This window comes from Myiozetetes cayanensis, unplaced genomic scaffold (assembly GCF_022539395.1).
Source record: "Myiozetetes cayanensis isolate MyiCay16 unplaced genomic scaffold, myiCay2020 scf4, whole genome shotgun sequence".
NCBI lineage: Eukaryota > Metazoa > Chordata > Aves > Passeriformes > Tyrannidae > Myiozetetes > Myiozetetes cayanensis.
Genome location: NW_026087631.1, coordinates 8,222,653 through 8,248,286, shown reverse-complemented (window position 1 = coordinate 8,248,286; position 25,634 = coordinate 8,222,653). Strand labels below are relative to the sequence as shown.

Here is a 25,634-nt window from a genome sequence, read left to right as displayed (position 1 = left end):
GTCATATAAATCTCGACTTCTCATGTTTCATTTTTGTTTTATTAAAGAGCCTGCATGAGACAGGATGAATAGAAATACTATCAGATACTGGTAGTCTTCTGTAACCCAACAGAAGACTGGTGTGATGTACTTCCCTCTGTTTTGTGCCCTCAAGAAGACAATCTCCATAATTTCAAGATCCTCATCAGCAATTTTTATGGTAGTTAGCAACCAGCACTTACACCAGTGCATTCACTGAAGTCAGTACTGCCCATTCAACAATACCACATGAATCTGTTCATGGTGGTAACAAATCTCCTGTTACTTGGAGATAGACAAGGTTATGGTACTAATTCTCATCTTAACTATATTTATAGCAACTGCAGCAGCAAGTAATATAGTGGGGAAATTCTTTCAAAGTTATATCCTAATGTATTTTTAGTGCAGTCAGCTCCAGCTGTTTCTGGATAAAAAATAACTATTTAAATAGTTCTGAAAGAAGTCAAGAGACCAAAGGAGGGGATAGATATTGCACTGTACCTGCTTGATTGCAACCAAGAGACCTCCACTAAGATGTTGCAGGGTCTGGAACATCTCTCCTGAGGCCAAGCTGAGAGAGCCAGGATTGTTGAGTCCAGTAAAGAGAAGGCTCAGGGACATCTCCACTGTTTGTGTACAAATACCTGAATAGAGGGCACAAAAGAATGTGCAGCCATGGTCTTTTCAGTGGTGCCTAATGACAGAGCAAGAAGCAGTGGGCACAAATTGAAACACTGGAGGTTCCCTGTGAACATTAGGAAACATGGTTTCACTCTGAGGAACCAAGCACTGACAGGAAGAGACTGCACAAGAGAGCCTGGGGGGGTGTGTGTGTGTGTTGTCTCCATCCTTGAAAGTGTTCAGATACTGTCTGGCCATTGTCCAGGGCAAACTGCCTTGGGTCACAAGGTGACCTCTAGAGATCCCTCCCAACCTCAGTTGTTCTGTGATTCTGTGAAACATCTTAACAGAGAGTTGTTAATATGGTCACAGTCTTAGTAATAAATATGCAAGGTTGGGTTCAATGAAAAAAAAATTTAAAAATCAGATGTTCTCAAAGGCCAGATTATGTGCTGGTGTTCTTCCCAACATCTCATCTCCACTGTGTACTGAAGGGAAGGCTTGTTATATCAATTTGAATTCTTTTAATGTGTTACCCTGTCAACCTTTATTACTTACTCAGGCTGAGCTGCAAAGTTGTCTTAGTCTGAATTTCTTGTTTTCAAAGAACAGGAAAATACCAAAACTTCTCAGATTCTGTAACTTCCCAGTAGTTATTACTGTAAGCTGTGAAATTGAGGGCTAATTATTTTTTTATGCCAAAAATCCCAAAGTGGATGGTCCTTCCACAGAGCAATCTGATACTTAAGGACTTAAGGTCATTTTCCAAGTACTTTTAATTAGAAAGTGTTAAAATGGCCTTTTTCAAAAGCCTGTTATTCTTAGCATTTTTGGAGGGAAGGCATTATCCAAACATAAATCATCTTTATTCATTGTTCAAGTGCATACAGCTTTCACAGTAAAGGGCATGGGGTGGAACATGAAGCAGTGCTTAAAAAGTTCTTTTGCTTTTAATGCCACACAACACTTTAACAGAACACTGCAGGCCTCACTGACTAGGATTTAGGTAGTTTAAATCATTTTTGGACTCTTAAATTATGTTCCTTTTCGAGGTGGGTTTTGGGGGTTTTTTTCGGAGTTCAGGTGGTTTGGACACATAATTCTTCTACGTACATACCTTACTACACTATCAAATGCATAAAGTGAACTGCAAATACCTTTCTTCCTGGTTCCAGAAATACTGAATATTAAGCTCATTGAAAATGTGTAGAATCAGCAGGTGCTTTAAAGGGTACAAGTATAACAATGTTTCATAATTGTAGCAATTTCTATTTTTCCCACAAAAGTCTTGAATCTGAGTAGAGAGAAGGAATATATATAGATATATAAAACATTAAAAGTAATTTTTTTAAAGTAGCTAGAGTAGTGCCTGAAGTGTTAGTATGTGTAAGCCATGTTGTCTGCACGGAGGTGTAATTCAGCCAGTAGTAGTAACAAAGAAGATGCTGTTTCCCACAAAAATTCTTGCAGTTGTGGCCTGTCACCTAAAGTTGGATGTTTCATGTTAGTCATTCATCTTGATCTTATTTTTTTGCAGACCAGCTTCTTCATAGCTACAAGGATTCGGATGTAGATGCTAAGACCCCTGTTTATTGTTCTTATGAAACTTCTAGTGAAATATTTCATTATATAGCAAATTTTTTTTAGTGGCCATACTAGCCTTTTATAATCCAGCCAGATGTGGACGAGGAGCCCAGCGTATCAGCATAAAGAACAAAGGTTTTTTATACATGAAAAATGATCATTCACTATTTCAGCTGAGTGCACTAGGGTGATATTTCCATTAAAATGATGAGTTCAGCTGGATGTTTCTTCATCAAAATTCTTCAAAGAAGAATTAATATTTTTCCATTTCTGAAAATCCATTTGTGTCCCAGTTTCAACGTCCTCTACCACAAAACTTCTGATTTTGATGATTGGTAGATTATCAAATGTCTTGTACTTCACTGTGATCCCCCAGTCATGCTGGCAGATAGTTTTTTGGCAATGTATCTTGCTTTTTTTCTCAAAACCATCAAATTGATGTCGTTTCTGGTGAGGCTTTGTTATGTAACGCTCCTTGAATGCATCTCCTAGGACAGTGTGGTGAGAGTCCTGAAACAACACATGACAGAAGTACTTAATAGTAGAAACAACCTTTCTCATTTTTTTCTGATGCTCCTCTTCCCTTCTCAATATGTTTTCCCTGCTAAGGTCATTCCTGTCATCCAGGAGGGTCACCTTCCCTCGCCTTTGGCTCTTTGCTCTCTTTTCCCCTGATTCATTGAATACTAGGGCCCAGGCCTAGGCTTATCAAAACAAAAAAAAAAATTGCTTTGTATAATCTGTCACCAGCTTATATATATTTGAACTTACTAATCTTTTTTAAAAAACATGCTTGCAGGATTTGAGCCTTGTGCATAAAACTAAGAGAGTTATTCAGACAATGGACAACTTTGAGAGACTCCTTCTTCCCATGAGGGGTGATGCAACTACTTTGGGGTGGTAGAAAAAACAGCCCTAACAAGATGAAGGAGCTACAGTTGATGCTTATAACATATATAACCAAAGATTGCAGAAATTAAAAACCTTACTTGAAAGCATATTTATAATTTGAGCTGGAGTCTGAAAATGCACCTTCCATAAAATATATAGGCTGAACTATGAGAGAACTCAGTTTGTAGGAGTTATTTAAAATGCTCTGAGGGGTTATTTGCAGAGTACTAAACAAAAACTCTTACTGAGGAGTTTTCTGAGCTCTTGGATCAATCTGCACAGGTATGGGTAATAAACCAACAGCATAAAATGAGGTAAAACTCAGAGATGCTTTAGATACCCCTTGATAGTTGCCAAAGAAACGTAATTAAGTTTTCACAAAGCTGAGCTGTTCCCAACTTCGTGCCTGTGCATCTTGCCTGTGCAGAGGAGTGGTGAACTCCATCTATATTCAAAAAACAGCTGGTAAAACCAAACAAAAATATTTTCTTGATGAATAAGGGAAGTGCTCGAAGGCAAACACTCTGTAATGCTCAGCTGTGGCCTGAAGCCTCTTATCACATCACAACTGCACTTTTAAGAGCAGGACAAATAGAAGCAGCTTCAAGAGAACCACTTGCAGAACTATAAAGGCCCAGAAGCCAAGGAGTTAAACAGGGAGCTGATATCAGTACCTTGTGTGGGTAATTGTTAGTCAACATAAATGGTGGGAGAAACCTCTCAACGGCAGGGAGACTTCCAATCTTATGCTGATCAGGAAGGTAAGTACCCAGCAGTAACTAACACTAGTAGGTTATGTAGTTGAAGATAGGTGGATTTTCACAAAATTCATCAGTTTCACAGGGGTTCAGGAAAACTGAAGTGATTCCTGCCACATCACCTATTTGCACACATTGGACATCATCAATTAATATATCAAACTATAAAAGTCACACCTGTTCCTGTGGTTTACTGATTTACTCAATTTCTTTTCTGGTCCAGTTTGCACAAAATAGCCTACTTCCACACTGATTAACAGTGCTGTTAGTTCAATAACTCTGACTTCCCTGATGTTCATGGATGTGTTTCCATACCTTTATAATTCTGATGTCATCTGTACAGCAGGCATAGGCTTTGCATTTTCCACACAGAAGATTTTTTTTCCCTTCCACTACTTCATGTTTTATAGTTTCTTTCTTCCTGCAATCTCGTAATACCTTTTCCTTCATTTGCAGGTCACGTATCTTTGTTAAATAAATAAAAATCAAGATCATTATGAAATGAAGAGAAGCCCCAATGTTAGCCTAAACATGACTCAGGATATGTAACATCTAGAAACATATTACTTAAAGCAAAGAAAACAAAACAAAAATTGCCTTGTTCTAGGAACTCATACCAAAGAAAGAACATATTATTTGGAATGTAGGACTAGAATAAGACTATGGGATGGACAGCGTTTATGCTGTCTCTTCCTCCTTCCCTTCTAGCCCCCTATGACCTCTCTGCTTATAAGGCTGTTTAGTCTGTGTGAAGACTAAGTCATGTGAAACTCCCTACAGCACAAGTAGTGCTGCTACTCTGGGAAGCTCATGGCTTGAAAAGTAAGCATGGGGGACCACAGAAACTGCAGGTAGAGAAAGAAACAACAACCAGTAGAGCTGGGAACCAAATGCAGAAACAGAGAAGACACAGCCATAGCAAACTTTGGAGGTGAGAGAAGAAATTTCACACAGGCCAGTGGGCCTCAGACATCCTTTGTTGCACAGCTCAGTCTCTGAAATCTTCAAGTCCAAGGGAATATGGCAGAACTGTGTATAAAGCCTTTTTTATTTGGAGTGGCTGCCACTGGCTTATTCCAGTCTTCCCTGAGCCCTGGGAACACTATTGTTACCGGCCGCCAGTTGTATTTAACTCCATTTACCCCCATTCTCTGTGCCTGGTCATCCAGCCATTTTTTTTATTGAGTGAACAGTTCACCCACCCCAAACCATGAGCTGACATTCTCCAGGAGAATGCTGACATGGTGTCCAAGGCTTTACTAAAGTTCAGGCAGTCACCAACCACAGCCTTTCCCTCATCCACCAAGCAGGTCACCCTGTCCTAGGAGAAGATCAAGCTGGTCAAGCTTGACCTGTCTTTCCTAACCCCATGCTGTCTGGACCTGATCCCCTGGTTGTCCTGTATGTGACAGGTGATGGCACTCAGGATGATCTGTTCCATGACCTTCCCTGGCACCAAGGTCAGGCTGATGGACCTGTAGTTCCCCAGATTCTCCTTCTGGTCCTTTGTGTAGGTCGGTGGTCACACTGGCCAACCTCCAGTCACCTAGGACCTCCCTGGTGAGCCAGGACTGGTGATAAATTATGGAAAGTTCTCTTTGGATTATGGGCACTTCATTCTACTCCATGTCTCTGTCTTCCAGCTCAGGGGGCTGGGTGTCCCCGGAACAACTTGTCTTACTGAGCCAAACAAGGCATTATGTAACTCAGTCTTTTCTTCATCCTTTGTCACTATGCTTCCCCCCACCATCTAATAATGGATAGGGATTCTCCTTAGTCCTCCTCTTGTTGCTAATGTATTTACAGAAACATTTTATGTCTTTTACAGCAGTAGCCATATGAAGTTGTAGTTGGGCTTTGGCCCTTCTGATTTTTGGCTGCATAACAACATAGTATCCTTGTACACATGCCCAAGACAGCCTTCAACTTTCACACCACCCACAAGTCCTCCTATGTTCATAAAACACAGGTCATAAATTCTACCTCAACTTGTAAGTTTTTTGCAGTTACACTACAGCTGACATTCTGCAAGCCAGCAATACACACTGTGCCTTCTCTGCTGATCTAGCCTTTGAAATCAAATACAGTGAACACTTTCCTCAGGCTATCACTTGGCTCTAGACAGGTGAAGGCTCAGTAGATTATACCTGTAAGATTTGAGTATGGAAACAGCACAAATCACAAACCTTTCTTGCAAATGTTGTTTCATCCCAGTTCTGCAGGTTTTCAATAGCTGCATTCATCATTTCTTCCTTATAATGGTTCTGTTTTTCATTCTCAACCACTTCTGTCTTGCTTGTCACAAGGATACACTTGCTGTCTTTTGCCCTTCCACGACCTGTACAGCAACACATTTTTTCTCTTTAGTTACTCCTAACAACATTTGCAAATGTGGCAGCTCTGCCATAAGAACCTTTTGCGTGGCTGCTTTTGTTTCCAGTGTTCAGGTTCAGGTAATGCTGCTTCAGAAGAGCATTCTCTCAGCTCTTTCTTCTTCAATAACAAACCAGAACAAGATGTCCCCTTCCAGGTATACTCATGGATATCCCCCAGCTGGTATTATAGTGCCTGCTTCTGTGGCCTCCCTCAGCTAGGTTCAGGCATGCTTTAAAATTCAATTATTGAATAGCATCTTGCTTTCTTCTTGTGTAAAATAAGGGGAGAGGTTCATCTCAATCTTACTTACTAGTTTACTGTCTTGCTATTTGGTGTCTATTAAAAAAAAAAAGACCAAAACTCTATATCACAAAAACTTGAGACACTGGATATACAGTGCTGACAAAAAAAGAGACAACAATAGCAAGTGCCATCTCTGCCAGCTGTCTACTGCCTGCCCGCTTTTTGTTGTTGTTACACAGGCAAACTAAGAACTACAGTGATCTCATACCAGTTTAGAAGTATTTCACTCATAAAAAGTGTTCACATTTCCTGTCAAGCTGCCATTCCACAAAAATCATGCTTGTATGTGGTTTCAAACTGACATAGCCTGTTTCCCCTGCACCCTTAATGGCTTTTTACAAATAAAGACTATCCTTTCACCCACACAGGTGAATTCTGGGCCAATTATTTCAGTATAAGACAAAGATAAGAAAAATCACAGGGCAGAAAACCCTGAAAACAGAAGACCAAGTACAATGGAGATTACTTCTTGTCAAGCCATAATGTTAACTACTTGGGTGAGAGGATAAAATATTTAAGATGCACCCTTGAAAGACTAGGCATTTTTATGCTGTTTGGGAATGTTAAGCAGAAATGAGTATTGAGTGTGGCTCTTCATTCCCCTCCACTGCCCGTACTGTAAAGTCACCAAAATTCAAGACCAAATTCTTGACAGACTTCTTTGGACAAGCTGAGATACTGCCTTTTTTTTACCTTTTTCTTTTTTTTTTCTTAAATGTTAGAGATCTGCACATGCGAAGGCCTCAGGTACCCAGGAGTAGCTGGGTTGGTAACTGGGCCTTCAGAAGCCAAGGCAATACATGAAACTCCATTGCAGCAGTCCTTTGTCACAGAATGATTTGCACTATTTCTGACTACAGCTCTTCCAGCCATAGTTCTTATCTACTAGAGGTATCAGTCCTGAAGAGTTCAATAACCTAGTGCAGCATGGCTAATTTGCCTGGTGAAAGGAAAGTCACACAACATCAAGGACGTGGCTCCGTGAATAAATTTGTCATGTCCCATCATTCATCTCACTTTGCTCTGGGGCACAGAAGAGCAACAGCAAGACATGCACATATTACTACAGTATTTCCAGTGTAGCATTCATTAGCACTTCATGCCCATTTCTAGGCAAAACAGGTTCCTAAAGTAATAACTCTGACATTCCATACCTCTGACTTGGATCGTTTTGGTGATGTTACCAAAGTATTCATAGAGCACAACAAGGTTGCACTCAGAAATGTCGATGCCTTCATCAGCAACAGATGTAGCAATTAGTAGTCTGCTGTCTTTGTCAGTTTTGAATGCATCCAGCACCTCCTTCTGCATTGGCAGGGTCATACCTACAGTAACAAAGAACAGTGGCAGGAAAAAAAGCACTGAAGAGTTCCTATATTGAAGAGCAAGATATCTGCATTTGCTCTTATTTAAGTGATTAGAAATCAGTATGTTCTCTTGAACTAGAAAACTACTTTAAGTTTGCATATGTAGCTGGATGTGTATTATACCCACTGAGCAGTGATTCCTGTTGTTGTGTCACAGGAATTGTCATCCTGGGAAACACCATTTCAGACAAAACACCCAGCTGATCTTTATTGGAGAGACCCATACAACTTAGTAAAACCCAAGCTTACTCTTGACTTAAGCTACAGATAAATCATTTGGCTGTAACTTCTGTTTACCTTAAAATGTTTTTGTTCTATCAAACACAAAATAAGAGAGGGATCTATAAAAGGAACAGGGAAAATACTAGAATTAATCACAAGAAGCCACAATAGTGAAGTTTCTAAACTGCTTTAGAACTAGCAAAAGAATCCTGCAGAAAAAGGCCACTGACAGTTTACTACTGCTTTAACTAAAGATTCTGGACAGAAAAGGCAAGAGTGTACTTAGGATTTTTGAAAGGTGTTCTAGATATGGAAGAACACAAGTGCAAACTTGCATGACCTTCCTCTGTTTAAGAGCACAGAAGATGAACACAGGAAAAGCAGAACCCTTTCAGCAGCATAGCCACCATAGGTTTAGCCTGTGTTATAACTCAGTGCAAATCTGTGTACCTGTTTTATATTCTTTTCTTCCCTGACCCATCAACACATCTGGCTTTATGTGGCTAAGCAGAGGGTTTGCTTCCACCCACTTCTTCAAAGCCTGGAAAGCAAATCAGGGAGTTAGATTCTCTGTCCAGATTAAATGCTAGTTTGAGATAGACAGATAGATCTTGCCTATGCTTGCCTAGAAAATTAATACTTCCAAAAGAACAACAAAAAGCAGAAAAGAAGGTGGAACTTGTGTGTCAGGTGGGAATATTTATTAATAAGTGAGAAAGCAAGGGTCACAGCCACAATGCCAGACTGAACCATGCCGCAACTGATTTCCACTTTTCCTACTCCTGCAACTTAAAGGCTGGCTAGAGGGCAATAAGCCTTTCACTGCTAAAAAGTATGCCTTTTTGATCACTGAATGCTACACCTCTGGGATCAAAGTAAAGGAGCTGCTATTTACAAACTGGACTTTCTCACTACGCAGTGACAGTAGCACCTCCAAACTGCTCTTACAGAAGAACAAAATTCAGCCAAGCCACGGTAATTTTTTAAATCTAAAATGGAAAGCTGCCAGCAGATGCTTGGTATTGTCAGTTTGGACTTTACCCTGCCTTTAATTTTTTCCTGGTTTGCAATTCGTCCAGCATGTCTATACCCAAGGATAAAATGGGGTTGTGTCTCTCAGCTGATAAATCTGTTTACAGTAGCCAGAGACTAATGATACCTTGTAGTAAATGTTTTAAAGTTACTGGAGCTAATAATTAGCAGCACATTTACTTCAAGCATGAACATTTTCTGGGAACAAGGCATTGGAAAGGAGAAAAAAGGTCATCCAGCCTACATCCTTGATCCTAGCCAAGTATGAAATAGACCAGTGATAAGAAGAGTTCAGAAAACATACACTCCACAGAGTCTTTCCTTTTGCTTGATGAAAAACAGGTGCTAGGACACAGACCTCCTTTAGACCCATACAAATCCTCTGGGAAATGTACAAATACTTCCTGACATGCCGTCAGTAATAAATTAGAGCTGCTGATTTATAACACTGCCACATTAAAGCCAAAACCCTTGTAACACATCTTGTTAAAACTGACTTTAGACCTAAAGTAAAAATCTGATGGGTTAATGGTCAGCTATGACATGTAGTAAGATGTGATGAGGACACCACCCCTGTACCATAGTTTTCAGAAGAAGATAAATTTAGGAAGGTCAAATACATGCATATTTTTCTATTTCAGGTCAAAAAGATGAGGCCTTATGTTTTTCCACTTCCCATTTTAGGAGCTTTAAAATGGAATTCTTACAGCTACTAAGGCTCTTGTCTTGGCAAAGAGAATAGTGCGAGTTTGTGGGTTATAGCGGTATGCTTCGTCCAGGATGGAAGCAAGCTCTTCCAGCTTGGGATTCTCATTTGATTCATCTTTTGAAAGGGCAGTCAGTTCTGGTTCTTTCTCTGAATGAAAAAAAGAGGCATCTTGAATAATTTACCTCCTTTAATTCAGAAAGCAGAACTCCCACACAAACCTACTTTCAAATACCACACATATTCTCTTTAGCTTCTCTTTTTATTTTCTATTCCATTCATTCAAACACAAGCAGAGAAAGCTGTTGGTTAAATGCAACAAAACCCCCAGGAAAAACAAAATTATGAATTTCTCACATTTTGTAGCAAACTGACAGGAGAACTTCTGTGATATACTGTGCATCAAAACACAGCAACAATACAAAATCAGTTCTTGCACAGAGCACTGCTATTTCTCCTTAGGAAACAACTGACACTCAAAGGCAGACAGCCCAGTGATTTAAAATTGCAGTCAACACTGCAACACACCATAACACAAGCTGGAATATAGCCCATTGCTAACTAAATCAGAAGTCAGGGAACAGCACCACCTCTAACTTTCAATCAGAAGGGTATAAGGGCCACCTGCTTCTCCCCAGAAGCCTGGAATTCATCCAGAAGCATTGGGCAGGAGACCAGGCAGTGCACTGATCCCTGTATGTTGCCTTATCTAATGATGCCATCATCCATGATCATAGAGCATCGCTCTACTTGTGGGGCCCACCCATAGGGACACTGCTGCCTTATCTCCAAGTCAGGCATTTAAGAACCTGCTACAGCATCCAGCTACAATTACTGCTGTTTTCTTAGCTCTTGCACCAAAAGCTTGCAGTCCCAGAAAGTAAGTGCCCCCCTCCTACCCTAACACTACATTTGCACCCACACAGACACTAGATGTTCTGAAAAGTGCAGTTTCAGCAAAAACAACTGCTCTTACTCTGAAGAAAACTCCTGGACCATCCTAGCATAAACTCTCTTCTCCCTTGGAACTGTCCCAGGTACTGTGGGAAATACCTTGAAATTTGTCCGTCAGTCGCTTCTCTAACTCTGTATATGGTCCATTTTTTACATTTGTGAAAAATTCCTTTAGGTAGGCTAAAGCATCTTCGATGCGTGCATCTTCACTGATAATGAGAGCGTCATTGAATTTCTGCTCAGAAAGAGACACACATTTAATCCTCATTTTCCATGGGACAGGGTGAACACAGATTTTATTTACCTAGATTAAGTACTACAAACCTGTGATGTTCTTCCATTTCCATGACAACACAAGCACTACAAAGTCTCCTCTGCACTGATCTGTTCTTAGTATATTAAGACACAAGACTTACATGCTATGTTTTAGCCTGTCTCTAGTTGTTGCAGTCTTCAGCATCCTCACGGGGGGAAGCAAAGGGGCAGGCACTGATCTTTTCACTCTGGTGACCAGTGACAGGTCTGGAGGGAATGGCATGAAACTGAGTCAAGGGAGGTTTAGTTTGGATATGAGGAAAAGGTTTTTCACCCAGAGGGTGGTTGAGCCCTGGAACAGGCTCCCCAGGGAAGTGGTCACAGCATCAAGCCTGTCTGAATTCAAGAAGAGTTTGGGCAGTGCTGTCAAGCACATGGCATGACTCTTGGAGTGTCCTGTGCATGACTCAATGGTCCTGATGAGTCCCTTCCAACTCAGCATATTCTATGATCCTAAATAAAACAATCAAATTAAAAACCTGCTTCTAAGTGAACATACCTGTATCAGAAGATATAGAATTACTCCACTTCTGTGTGGAAGGAAAAAAGATACACACTTACCCGCAAGTGCTCGGTACAAATGAAGAGGTCTCTACAAATGTTGCTCTCCTTCTCCTTATCTGCCACCTGCAACAGTCTGCATTTCTTCTGAGTGTGAACTATCCACTGTTCATATTTCTGTGTTCCAAAATAATTCTTGTTGGTTTGGGAGATAGTATCTAGTAAAGAAGGAGAACAAAAAAACATTTGCTCATCTTGACTAATAAGAAATAACCATTAGCTAGAGGACAACAAACTTCCCATTAATGTTGGCTCTGAAAAGCCTTGGCAGAAGAATATTGTCACGATACAATCACAGAACCATGGGGTCTGGAAGCATCTGTGGATATCTTTAGTTCAACCTTCTGCTTAAAGCAGTTCACCTAGAGCTGGTCACTCCAGATCATGTCCAAATGGACTTGGAGTTCTTCCAAGGACAGAGACTTCAGCTCCTTTGGGCAATCTGTTCTGGTGTTTGACAACCTTACAGCAGAAAAGTTCTTCCTGACGTATAAGTATTTCTGTTTGTACCCACTACCTCTTGTCCTGCCTCTGAGAACCACCTTTGAAGACTCTGTGTCTTCTACACTCCTGTGTTTCAACATGTACCCAGACGTTAGGCTAAAATTAACCCAGTACAATTCAACTGAGGATCTGTGTGCATACACACATCTGCAGAGACTTCAGCAACAAAATTAGAGCTCACATCCTATAAGAAGCCTACAGTATTCAAAAAACTGTGTGTGCATTGCTCCTTGAATTACCAGCCACTCAACAGTTAAGTATTCATTTGTGGAAAAAGTCCACAAGCCTGTGCTTGAGGCAGAGCTAGGCAGTACCTGTTTGTTGCATACATACTCTGCCTGAGTGCTTCACAGACTTCAGTAATCAGAGGGTCCACAGAAGGGAAGCCAATGGCATTCATGCAAGAGGAACTGTGATGCAGAAATAAGCTTCAAAAGCGTTTGCTTAAGTTAAAGTGCACTTTGAAATTCTCACTGTATTTGTTGTTTGATGGGGTTTCTTGGGATGGTTTTTTAGTTTGGGTTTTTCTGGTTGGGTGAGGTTTTTAATTTTCCCTTCCTACCCCAGAATATATTTCACTCTCAAATATTGGAAAGTGAAGTGGAAGGCAGGGGAGGAAATGTAGGACTGAGGTAAACAGGCTTGAGGAACTGTAGTCAGTGTGCTAAAGCCAGTCTAAGCAGAGACAACATCCTTTAATTCAGAGCTGGAGAGACCAAGACTGATCCTGAGCAAAGCCATCTATGGGTCTCTGCTTTGTACCCCTTCAGCTCTCAAATTTTTTATAATAGCAACCTACTGGATACTATTTAGCAATTCTGCAAAAGCAGAAAAGACCAGTTTATTTCTGAAGGGCTGTAGAATTAGGTCTCAAGATCATGAGAGCTAATAATCTTCTCACAGTCATGCATCTCCCTCTCCGCTCTGTAGCTCCTCAAGCTGGAACCCTACTGACAATTGTTTCGTTTCTTAGGTGGTCATATCCTCTCTCTGGTGTTGCCCATGTTCCACAGATACTACTCTAGAAAACTACCTCAAATGCTTTTCAACAGGAAATAATAGAGACCTGGAAAAGAGTGGAAGTAGAGGTAACCCAGAGGAATACAGAGGAAAGAATGCTGACCAGAAAAGGTGGACAGGGCAGCCCTGGAAATAACTCTTGAGTGCAACTCAGAGGTCAGTGGAAATACAAGAAGTGTCAGAGCAGCAAGTGTGAAAATAAACTTTTGCTATAAGGAAGAAATTACAACATCCAAGGTAGGACCATAACTGTGACCCTTCTTGTTTTCTTAACAGAGACAGACTTAGGTATGAAGCAGTTAGAGAAATGTTTAAATAAGAACATACAGATACTTCTCATCAATGAAATCCAGCTCATTGCATTTTGAATGCAAGCCCCTTTATTTCAGAATCTTTTAATTCAGAAGGATTTGACAGTGTCAAAAGCACATCATTTTTAGCTCATGAAACACAGGTTAAAATTAAGGCAAAAAGATTTCTGTTTGTCAAACTAGTCACATATAACCGGAGAACAGTTGCCTGTCCTATCTGTAATCTCTTATTTAGGAAATAAATAGTTAATGGTTAAAGGCAAGTTAAAATTAAGAAGTAGAAATTAAGTGGAAAAGGAGTGACTGTTCTAGCAGCTATAGGATTCACACTGATATAATCAAATACTGAATTGCAGTACAGGCATATTACAGAATCTTACCCTCTGAGTAAATCTTCCTCATCAACGTCTCTGTCTCAGACATCAGACCTGAGATAATGTCTGCAAAGTGATTCTGAGCTCTCATTTTAACCCATCTGACATCTAGAGATAAGAAATGGAAGTGAGTGGCCTGAGTAACTAAAACATTTTCCTCAGCACAGAACAAATTCTTGTCTAGAAGAATGGTGCTATCTATGGTGCTCTATTCAATCACAATCAGGTTTACTATTAGTGAGTATTGTAGTTGCACAGAAAGAAACAGGCTCCAGTCTTCACTGGCAGAACTGAAAAGAACCCAGAGAATGTGGATTACAGCAAAGAGAAAACATGCCCAAGTGAGCACTGCCTTACTGCAGGGCAACAGTGAAATGCAAGCCTAAACTCCTTTCAAGCTAGCAGAAAACAAAGCTGTAGCTTAGTCTTAAGCTTTTACCTTAATCTAAAAAAAGAGGGAATTGGATAACTGCCTTCATCCTGGTGCTTTGCATCTCACAGGAAAATAAAAATTAGGTGTGCTCACGTGATTCTGGCTTGTTTACAAATCTCTGCAGGTCCTCTTTGTTCTCTCTGACAGTGGATATGGCCTGTATGTCAAGGCAGGAGCAAAGGGTACATATGTGTTCTATCGTTTCCTTGATGGTCTTGGCATTCCCAACTCCAACAGAAGCAGTTAAACCTACAATCTGAGCACACACATGAATAGCAGTGGTTGCTCCTTTACCACAAATGGAATAAAAACAGGAGACACTCTTACCAATTGTCAAATTGCCACCATCTTCAAATACAAGATAATAAAACAAGGCAACAGAAGTAAAAAAGAAGCAACCATGAAACCTTGAGAGTGAAGTCTTGTCTGCACTTATGACCTAAAGCACTCAAAGTATTTTAAATTTAAAATAAATTATCCAGCCACTTATATCCATAACCAGCTGTATTTGTCAGTGCTAATCACACAGACAAACAGGAAACCCACACCCAGAACCATCCTTCGCATTCATGAAGAGATGTCTTCTCAGCTGGATTAAATTCTCCTGCCAGGAGAGGCAGTGGCCCTATTTTATTGTCACAGAAGACAGCAATGGAGAGGTGACAACAAGATTACTAAATTATATGCTTTCTTCTGGTTCAGCTTTCCTGTTTGCTCTCATGTACTCCAGTGTCTGTCATGCTTGCTCAGTCCTTGGCAGCTGCAGAGAAGATGTAACGTGGGAAAAAAGCCTGGAGGTGTCCAGGAATGAAGAAGTGTTCCAGATGCTGCTGTTTCAATTTGCAGTCATTGTTAAATGGGACTTTGAACTCGATCAGCACCAAAGACAAGAAAGACTTCAGGTCTTGCTGACTGCATTGCAAAATACTTTTATTTAGTGTTTCCACTCCTGATAGTGTGGGTCTTACCTGAGGCAGTGATTTTGCAGAGGAGTCAAATTTTTGTTCCAAGTATCTGGTCATTAACATATTGTAAGGGTGGTTGCCTGTGGTATTGTGACACTCATCAAATATCATCAGAGTGAAGATGGAGAGAGAGCTAAGGATCCCAGTCTCGATGCTATTCACAAGAATCTGGGGCGTGAGCACAATGATGTCACTGTCCTGTATAACGTGTTCTACAGAGACATTTGCAACTGTTTCACCACATATTCCTTGAACAGAATATCTGGGAAGAAGATGCAAAAAATAAGGTATGAAGAAAAGGTATCTTGCAGGGTAAAAAAAAAAAGCTAGAAGAATGGACTTTTAGCAAACCTGAAAGGCAGTTACTAAGTTCTAAATGTCAAATGGTTGAAGCGGGCAGTTTGACCACAAAGCTGTATAAGCTATAAGGATATATATGTGGATGTTCAGTAATCAGGTCTTTGAAAATCAGAAGCTATAGGTTGTCAGTGCCCCTCTAAGCAATTTTCAGTCCCATCTGAAAGATGGACTTTCATTTTCTGACTAGAGGTTGAAAAAACAAAGTAGTTTGGTTCCTTCCACTTGGAAAAGAAAGGCTCTGAGAATGACAAGAGGAATCTCACTGCTGCTGCCTGGAACTGCCTCATCTTTGGAAGCAGGGATGAAAGGAATCTCAGGACAGAATACGCTTCACCCTTTCCCAGAGATAAGCACAGATATACTTTACCCACTTCCATAGATGTGCAAAAACCAGGGCTTACACTTTTCAAAAGCAGACTTCAGATTCTCCAAATGAAGTCTGCCATAGCATTGCCATTCTTGCAGCTAGGCATCATCCTTATGTTAATGTGAAACACTCTTGTTCATCAGTAAACTCATTAAATTTTGGCCCTAGCTACAGGTGACCAAAAGGGAAGTTTATTTTCTGTGGAGGAAGACATCAGGTAGAATTACACTTACCCACTTCTTTCAAAATGCTGCCTGAATACATTTTTCTGTTGTTCATACACTGGCACTTTGGTTGCAAGAAAGGCAACTTTTGCCTTTTGTCCTGAGGGCACGTTTTGCAAATGGTGTTCACAAATCAGAAGAGATACAAAAGTTTTTCCGGATCCTTTAAACAAAAAACATGAATAGTAAAGCACTGTGAAAGGGTGCATTTGTAAGCAGTAGCTTGTCTCATCTGGATACCTGGTAACAAAGGGGAGCTGACAGGGAGCTGTTACACTTCCAGACTCTCTTTTTTTTTGAACACATGCTTGCTGCTTATTCAAGTGAGTAATCATCTCTTTGTCTCTTGAAGTCTCAGTCAGTAAAGACCATTAAGCAGAGGGAAATTAATACCCATTTGCAGTTGTACTTGAGTTCTTTGAAATCACTGAATCTAATTTTGCTCTTGGCATGTGCTTTCACATCAAACCAGGCTATGGTATAGGCACTGGTCACTTTCAGCTTCCATCCTTCTCCATGAAGTGTTGCTCCTCTCACAATTCTTTTCCTTTGGCAGTCAGGTTCACTGTGCAGGTAATCCAGAGCTCTTCTTTGTCCCTGCCTCTCCAGGGCTCAGGGGAAAATTAGGCTAGCAACGTGGATACCACGGGTGCAAAGAAAGTTGATTGACCTCTCTTTTCCTGCTAAACTTCAATTTTCTTATCTCAGCCCTGACCTACTGCAAAATTTCTGTGCTGTCTTGACGCTGTAGGCATTGTAGTAGAGAAGACAGGGAAGTCTCAGGCTAACTCATCCTATTTTCCCTCAACTTGCAAGTAGAAGTTCTTAAATATCAGTAAAGATCAGTGACTGATTTTACCTCAAAAAATCCACACCAGAGACTGAGAAAGTGGAAGTCAGAACATGGAAATCTGAATACAAGCGCTGAAGTGCCAATAGGAACATCTGTCTTGCTCAGTCTCTGTGCTGCCCATGGCCATTAATTTCAGGTTAGATATGGATCTACTGCAAGAAAGACTGCTCTTAAATATAAACAGCTGAAAAAATTTGACTCAACCTTTACCCTTCCCTATGCGTCACTGCCATCTATACCAAGAGAATCTTTTTAAGAGATGTCTATTTTCTTACCTGTAGGGGCACATATCAATGTGTTTTTCCCATTGATAGCAGGCTGTGCAAGTTCAATCTGGTAGCTCCGAGCCTTCTTTGGTTCATAAGCAGGTGAAGACCAATGGACCACTCCTAGGAAAGAACCACATTTTTGTGAAGAGTGTTACAACAGAAATGCATAAAATATACTGCACCCCATACAGCTGCTGTGTGAAATGATAGAGGTAGAAGAGCCCTTGCAGTCCACACAGAACATTCTCTGACAGTCTTTTAACAGGACAGATGTACCAAACAAGAATTTTGTGTAGGTTTGATGGTATACTTTTGTTACCCCTCAACTGTGCTTCCTAAAATGAACTAATTTCAAGGTCTTGGCTGACAACTGTCACTTAATCTTGTCTTTTTTTTTCAACTCAGAAAAAAAACACAAGGGATTATTTTCCCCCACAGGTATGCACAGTGTTCCTTCAGCTTCTTCTGTACAGACTTCTGAAGTTATTACTCTCTTATATTGTGGTCTTTTCAGAGGGTTTGCACTTAAGGAACAGGAATTAAAAACCACTGGTGGAGCAAAATTTTCTATACAAAACATGACAGCCACTGCACAGATCCTTTGCAGCCATATTCAGCTCTCTAAACTGGTTAATACCTCATCATGTGAGAAGAAGTCATATCAGAGAAGAGGTGCAGCAACAACAGTCTGGTGTCTGGAGACCTTTTTGATAATGACCTGACAGAAGAACTTCTTGCTAGTAATGTGATAAATGAGGGGCAACCCCTAACATTTGCAATGCCCAGCATGAAATCCTTTAAATGTTAGAACAGAAAATCATGTCAGAGATTTGTTCTAGTTCCTCAGTACCTTCCTTTGTGGCATACCACATCTGTGTCCTTCAGGAGTCTAAGGAAATGGAGAATACCAACCATAGACTGTTTTTAATTCTTAAGTTGTACCTGAAACTGAAGAAAGATTTTCACTGAAATTATCATCACACTCTGGTTCTTCAGCAAATGTCATCGTGGTTTCAAAGCATTTCTCAGAGGCACCTGTCATTTCACCATCAACATCCTTGCCATTATCTGTATAATTAGGAAAAAAAAAAGCACATTATTGATCCTTTTGATATTAAAATGTTGTATTTGCTGTGATGACAAGGTGTTGGAGTTGGTTGCTGTCACTGAAAGACTACGTAAAATGATGCTGCATCCAGGCTCCCTTTCAAGGAAGATGGATAGCACTGAGAATTTCAGATTTAGAAGAGCCACATATTCAGTGCATGTGTAGCTATCCATTAAAAATCAAAGAAGATAAGCAACTGGGAGGAAAGTGATATCCTCTGTGTTTACTGACAAGACAACACCATGTAACACAGACATTAACCACAAGCATGAAAAATACTTAGGAGTTCAAAGCAGCTTTGTAAATTCAAAACTCTGTTCTCCCTTTCTCCCCACCTCCTGAAAGGACCTAGAAATGATAAGACTGTCTCCATTCTTTCTCTTACACTACAATTGAAGGAGATTACAAAGATGCTAAAATTTTCTTTGGCCTCATAATTATTACCTTCTCAAAGAACCATCCCTGGGCTTTGCATGAAGAGTTTCTTTGTGAGCAAAACACGTGACTACTTTTGGAGAGGGAGAAAGAGCACCCCATTCACACCCCAGTCCAGCTCCAGAAAGTACACAATATCTGTAATTAAGTTCTACTAGCAACTCCTGTTAACTCCTAGCAGTAAAATGCTTCCAGTATAGGCAATGTTTCTTCAACAGGCTGACTTTGGCTTTGTTAAGTTGGACGTTAGAGGAAGCTTCCCCTAAAGACAGTGATATCTTTAACTTATAAAATATAACAGTCAACCAAATAATATCTATAGCCACCAGCTACATAAAATAATATCTATATACATATAGGTATTATTCTTATCTATTATTTTGCATATAATTATTTAGAAATCTATGAAGTATGTATATAACTTTATACATACATAATAATCAAATCTCCAGATAAGAAATTCCACCCTTTGACTACAGCAATAAAAACATTTAAAAATAAGAAATATTGCTAAGAAGCCACTTAAATAGAGATTGTTTCAGTTAATCAATTAACTAATTAGTTAATTAATTAAAGACAATTCAAACAAGCACTTAGGGTATGGGAGACAGCAAATACAGATATGAAGAAATACAGTCCAGTTTATCTAAAATAACTTATTTTGTAGCTAAATGATGTATTCTGCTCTAAACTCTCCCATGCTGCAGACTATTCATATTGTTATTTTTCAAGTAGGGAAAGGTAAATTCAATGAAAAAAGCAAAATATTTTTTTTCACTTTTAGAAAATATGGACATAGTCACTTGATAAGGGCAGCTTATCAATTTGTCAGAAAAGTGTATGATCTGCTCTGTAGATCATAGAAGTGTATTACTCTCTAGACTAACAAATTACTAATGAAATTTTTTCAGAAAATATTGTATCTATCACAACTCTAGCAACCAAAAAGATGGCAAAAGGGGAAATACAGAAGAAGAGAAGGAAGAAAATAACTGATTTACTAGTTTTATGTCTTCAGAGCCTGTGCTGCCTGATTCTGATAACCAAAAAAAGGTATTATTCCTAATCATATGGAAGGAAAAATACTCAAAAACCTAATTTCTGACTGTTCATAGGATAACACCTGTATTTCATCCTACATAAAAGACATTTTAAATAAATTCTATAAGGATTTTATTTTTAGACAACAATAAGCAAGGTAGTCTGATGGTATCTTTTTAAATCGGTCTTATTCTCCTGAAAAAACATCAATCTGTCTGGTACAAGAACATGAAAAGAGCAACATAAAAGCAATTTTCAGTTTACCTTCTCTTAAATCCCACAGTTCACTTGCATTGTAATATCCTGCCTTATCCAATGCCAGCTGAAGACTTTTCGGCCAGTTTTCCTTATCCGAGCGACAGAGACATTCAATGAGTTTAGTTATCCCGGCTGCTTTGCTTCTGTATTCACTAATCTGCACACACCATGAACAGAAATTGCTGTAGGTTCTGAGTGATCAAAAGCACTGCTCTTTGTTTGCTAGTTCATTTGTTATGTTCTATGTTCAGTTGAAAATTGCATTTCCTTCTCACTGAATAAAAGCTTTTCCAATAAAATTACGTAGTGCTGCTTCAATTCTACCAGCCTAGCTGTATGCTAATCTTACCTAGACTACATCATTAGGTAGGCTATTTGCTTAAATATTCACAAGGTCTGAAACATCACAGAGCTATTTGGTGGATTTTCATCTGGCAAGGTCCTTGTAATGAGCTGTATCTGCCATAAACCTCTGAGACTGAACTGATTCCATTCCAGAACAGGGAAAGACAAAACTACAAAATTTATGGCAAACCTGATGTATGGTCAGATGCAATAGCTTTCCAAATGTTCTGTATCTCCATAGAGAAACAGCATTTTAAAAATAAAATAGTCTCAAACTATCCTTCTTGGGAGTCGCAAGAAGCAAGAACACCTTACAGACTCCTTCAGAGGGCATTGATACTTATTATTAACCAGTAAATCATTGGTAACATCACTTGTTATCAGCCATTGATAACAGCACTGAGTTAGAACTGGGTAGCAGTACAGCAACTTCACATCCAAAGGCAATGAAAATGCCATCAACGTCTGTGACACAGCATTTAGCTCATGACTTCAGACCAGAAGTTCCATTCCACCCTACCTTTGGGTGCTGACAGAATCCAAAGAGCTAACACAAAGTTTCTAGCAGTTGCTACAGTTAAGGTAATAGAATATGTCAAATCCCATGACAAGCAAGAATCAATTTAGGCCACTTCAATCTGTATTTTTAGGAGCGTTAATGCAGTGTGAATGCTCCAGAAAGGGGTCTATTTCAAAGGCATAGTAAGGCACTCATTCCCCTGCAGTGTGGCACCTTCCAGAGCTCCTAAGATCTCTTCATGTGGGACTGGATTCCATGAAGATGTACGGCTGAGCACTGTTGATGCCAAAGCCACCCCACCCTGCTTCCCTGCCCGCCACCCTTTTCCATGCCTCCTTGTCCACCAAGCCAGAGGAGTGAAGAATGAGAAGTGCAGGTGCCGCAGACAGCACTGCTGTGGGATGCTGCAGCCACACAGCAAGGCCTCCTCTAAGGAGAGGAAAAGAAGTCCTTCTCCAGGAGACCATAGCCAGCCATCCTCCTCACCCAGCCAGCTGTCACACGGGCACCACTTCATCCCACAGGCGAGGCAGCCCACACTTCTCTGCAGCAAAAACAGGCAAATACCAGGATTTTACCATACCTGCAGGATCTCATCACACTCCCTCTCTATCAGGCATGTGTTTATGTAAGGCATGAGTGCTACTGGATCAATTTCTAGCATTGTTGCTTCTATCCGCTTCAACAGCTGTCTGTGCAGCTCCAGTTTTTCCAGTTTGCTGAAGTCCCAGTTTTCTATTGCTTCTGCCAGTCCAGTGTAACCTTTCAGAAAAAGGGATCAATTGTTACTATGAATTCAATCTCTAGCTAGAATAGGTAGGAACAAGCTGAAAAAAACCCCACTTTCTCAGCCACACTGGAGAAATTATAATTATCTTGCCCCATAAATGATGAAAATCTAGGTGAACCACAAACAATTTTATATTTAATAAGTTACTATTTTCCCTTAGAAAAAGGGAATACAAGTTTCCTCGTTATGTCTAACATGAAAAAAACACCTATGCTAAAGAAACAGTAACACTTGCAAACTAGAAAAAGAGTTACTGAATGTTAAAGGTCACATCACTCAAGCAACCGTAATCACACCATGTCTTTTGATCATACAATCCTTGGATCCTTGCGGTCCATGATACTCTTTCAGCAGTACCATCTTTTCCCACAGCACAGGATGCTATTCAGAATCACAAACAGCTTTGGTCCCCTTTTATTTACCATCCCTCTATCTTTTAGTCCTGTCCTTGGCTTCCCCCTCCTTCAAAAATCCCTACTGCATTAGATTCAGTCCTTAACTGACAGCACTGAAGACACCTGCAGCCGAGACAGTCATCAAATAGCTGTCTAGAAAAGATAGTGGCAGAGAAGCATATTTTAACGACTTGTATGATTTGCTTCAGGGGTAGAAAAAAGCAGGTCTGGGTCCCAGATGAACTTGTGGGCACACAGAAGGAATTTGTCTAATTCCTTATTTTCTTTTGCAGGAGCAAGAGAATGATATATACAATTACCACTATGTCTTTAGACTAATTATCACCAACCCTTGCATCTGCCAAAAATAAGAGTAATCCCAAATTCTAGTCTCAAGCCAATTAACAAGTACTTGGGATAGCACTTGCAGTCAGCAAATTAACTTTTTTTCAGTTTCCTGCGGAGTATACACCAAACTGAACACTTATCAGCATGTTCAAGGAAGAATTTTTTGCAATTCAGGAATTAAGGCTATCACAGGCTGGTAAAAAGTTGCTCTGGACCTAGTATTTACTTAAAGGGAAGTTTGGGCTATGTCCAAATGATAAGAAATTTTGTAATATTTGTTCACTGAGATCCTATAACTAACTATTCACAGTTAACGGTCAGGAAATTAGACCAGAAGTGGCTTATGGCATGAGATTTTGGAGTTCAAGAATCTATGGTAGAATACACATGTATAGATGAAAGCTGCTTCACACAGGGGCATCTCCCCATACCTTCCAATAGTCCTATTTCCAGCCTCTGTCAACCTGCCTGTTCCTACTGCATCTCAGGTGGTGTGGCACGGCCCGACAGCAGCAGCCCACGGTCAGCGTGGCGACCCTGCACATCGCGGGTGCACCGAGCGCGGGAGGCACCTGCGGCTCTGGCGGGGCTGGGAGAAGCGGACAAAACCACGCTCCGGGCTGGGAACAGACCTACTGCAACGAGGGCATCCAGGAAGCCCCGGAGCCAGCCTTCCGCCTCCAGCAGCAGCACGGTATCCAGGAACAGCGCGGCGGCCGCCGTCACCCCCTTCTCCTCCTCCTTCCGCACTCTCTCCTTCATCTCTGTCAAGAACCCAACACAGGCAGAGAGTGAGGGATGGGGAAAGGGGTTGGAGAGGGCGGCAGGGAGCGGGGACCTCCCACCCGCGGGGCTGGGGGCAGCGGGCGCTGCCGGCTCTCACCGTCCGACAGCCAGTCCGTCATGTTGCTCAGGATGTAGACGGGGTTTAGGCTCCTCTCGATGTACCGCCTGTAGCACTGCAGGTTTCTCTTCTCCTCCGCCGTCATGGCGAGGCCGGCTGAGCACGGGCAGCGGTCCCGCTCCCGGTCCCGGCTGCGGGCGCGGAACCCGCCCCAGCCCTGGGAGAGCATGGGAGGAGCCGGTAGGGAGCAAGTGGAAGCCGCCCCCAAGCTGCGAGCGACGGGAAAACGAAACTTCAAGCCAGATGGAGAATAGAAACAGAAAAAAGGGAAACGCTGCTCTGCGCTTGGGTCTGCCCTACGCAAAAACAAAAGAACCAAAAAACGGACTACAACAACAACAAAAAAACCCAACCCCACACCTATCAACCAACCTACCAAAAACCCCGAACAAACAAACCCATTAAAAAAAAAAAAAAAAAAACCAACCAAAAAACCAAAAACACACCAAAACCCCCCTAAAACCCAGCCAACTAATCATAAGCTCATGCAAGTGGTTGAAAAGCCTGTGACCAGCCCCGTTTGCAGCTGCCGGTGGGTGAAAGCACAGCGAGGAAATAGGAGTAAAGGCATCACTCTACCCCCTCTTCCTTTTTGCCCTCAGAAAGCCCTACATGGGTTTTTACGGACTGTATCCCCGTTTTTAAAAGATAGAAGTACTTAAAGTTTTTAGAAAGTGTATCAGGGAAGTGAACATCAAAGGAGAAGGCTCACAAAGGGGGCCATTGTATCGCAGAGCAGAAAACACCCAGCGCTCAGAAGGGCTGCTAAACGTGACAACTCCGTATGCAAACCTCCCTCTAACCATTAACATGTAGAGTGGATGCATGATATTCAAACAGATGACTAATAGGTAGCAGCCCAATACAAGATACCTGCTTCCTAAAGCCTTGGCAACACAAGGCCACAGAGTGATGGGTGGGCACTGGAAGGACAGAGGGTAGCAGGGGACAGAAGGAGGGACATTGAATTGACACTGAATTTTCACTGTACTTTAGTCCATCTGTATTCTCGAGTATTCAGTATCCCTTCTCCAGCCTTCTGTCTCTTCCACCAACTTCTAAAGGAGTTACAGGAAATCTTGTTTCAAATGTCCCCTGTACCACCATGCTGTGTTATCACCAATCACTGTCCTCTCAAAGAGCCCTAGGAGAGGAAAAGCTTGCATATGGACTTTTAGTATTATGTCTATGCAGTGATATGGAGTAGGGGAATGTTACCCACTCCTAGGTAGGGAAATGTCAGCTAGGAGAGGACAGCTCCTGTTGCAAGAAAGAGATGGGTGAATAAGTCCCAAATGGAAACATCAGCCACCTCTGCATTCTTTGCATGTTACTCCTGTGTTTTCCACCAGTTCTACAAACAAAGTAGAAGCTCCTGGACATTTGTGTCTGAGCTCATCTTCTACAGAAAGGCATATCAGCCTCCAGTTACAGAAGAACAAAGTAAAACCAGGTGAGTTTAATGTCAAAATGAGGTAATAGGTGGGTTAAATTTTTCTGCTTGATCATGCCTCTTGCGCTCCCAGGGCAGCCCAGATTTCTTAGAAGCACCAACTCAAACTTTTTCCTCCAAACCCCCCAAAATTACTATTCTCCATCCAACCACCTGCAGAGTGAATATTCCAGGCCACACTGCCCCTTAGCTCTTGGCATAAACTCAAGCACCACATCCCCACCTCAAAAGCACATAAATAGTTCAAAATAAATAAATAATATACACAATTACGGAACTGGTCCAATAATGAGACTGGGATTATGGTTTGACTTTGTACCTGCCAGCTCTTTATCTGGTATGGAAAGGAAGGATACTAAGTGTTCCCATTCACCCCTTTAAAAAGAAGTGAGGTTGCTTAGTTTGCAGCCTAGGGACATGGCAAACAGCCTACTTTGGCTTCTCAGGGATTACTTTTGGTTTTGGTTTTGTTTACCCAGTCTGCTGCCGTAAGAAGATCCCTAAGGGTTGAATTTTCTTGTGTATAACAGGATAGAAGCATCAGCCTGAATTCAGACTAGCCACCCAGCTCACCCTGCAGAGTCCACCTATCAGATGGGCGATGACAGACACAGCAGAGAGCATTTTCTGGTCAGCCCCTGGCTTCATA

General features: G+C 41.0%; 1 protein-coding gene across 1 annotated transcript; it reads right to left on the bottom strand.

The window, feature by feature from the left end:
• Nucleotides 1-12: 12 nt before the first annotated feature.
• On the bottom strand, nt 13-23,678 carry RIGI (RNA sensor RIG-I). Its single transcript, XM_050330151.1, has 18 exons — nt 23,512-23,678; nt 23,261-23,392; nt 21,679-21,857; nt 20,237-20,387; nt 18,331-18,456; nt 17,395-17,508; nt 16,276-16,429; nt 15,319-15,577; nt 14,444-14,606; nt 13,924-14,025; nt 11,709-11,866; nt 10,932-11,067; nt 9,880-10,028; nt 8,591-8,681; nt 7,706-7,876; nt 6,059-6,210; nt 4,188-4,337; nt 13-2,733 (listed from the first exon to the last, which is right to left on the bottom strand). Exons 1-18 carry the CDS (start codon nt 23,615-23,617, stop codon nt 2,437-2,439), a joined length of 2,790 nt encoding a protein of 929 aa, XP_050186108.1. The 5' UTR covers nt 23,618-23,678; the 3' UTR covers nt 13-2,436.
• Nucleotides 23,679-25,634: the final 1,956 nt, after the last annotated feature.

Bases quoted from the DNA above. Each gene is read 5' to 3' on its own strand.
- RIGI (XM_050330151.1), bottom strand. From the start codon at position 23,617: ATGACGGCGGAGGAGAAGAGAAACCTGCAGTGCTACAGGCGGTACATC. The intron at 15,578-16,275 runs GTAAGTGTAATT...TCTTCTTCCCAG, and splicing joins CAGCATTTTGAAAGAAGTGG to ATATTCTGTTCAAGGAATAT. The intron at 8,682-9,879 runs GTAAGAATTCCA...TTTGCTTTCCAG, and splicing joins AGACAAGAGCCTTAGTAGCT to GCTTTGAAGAAGTGGGTGGA.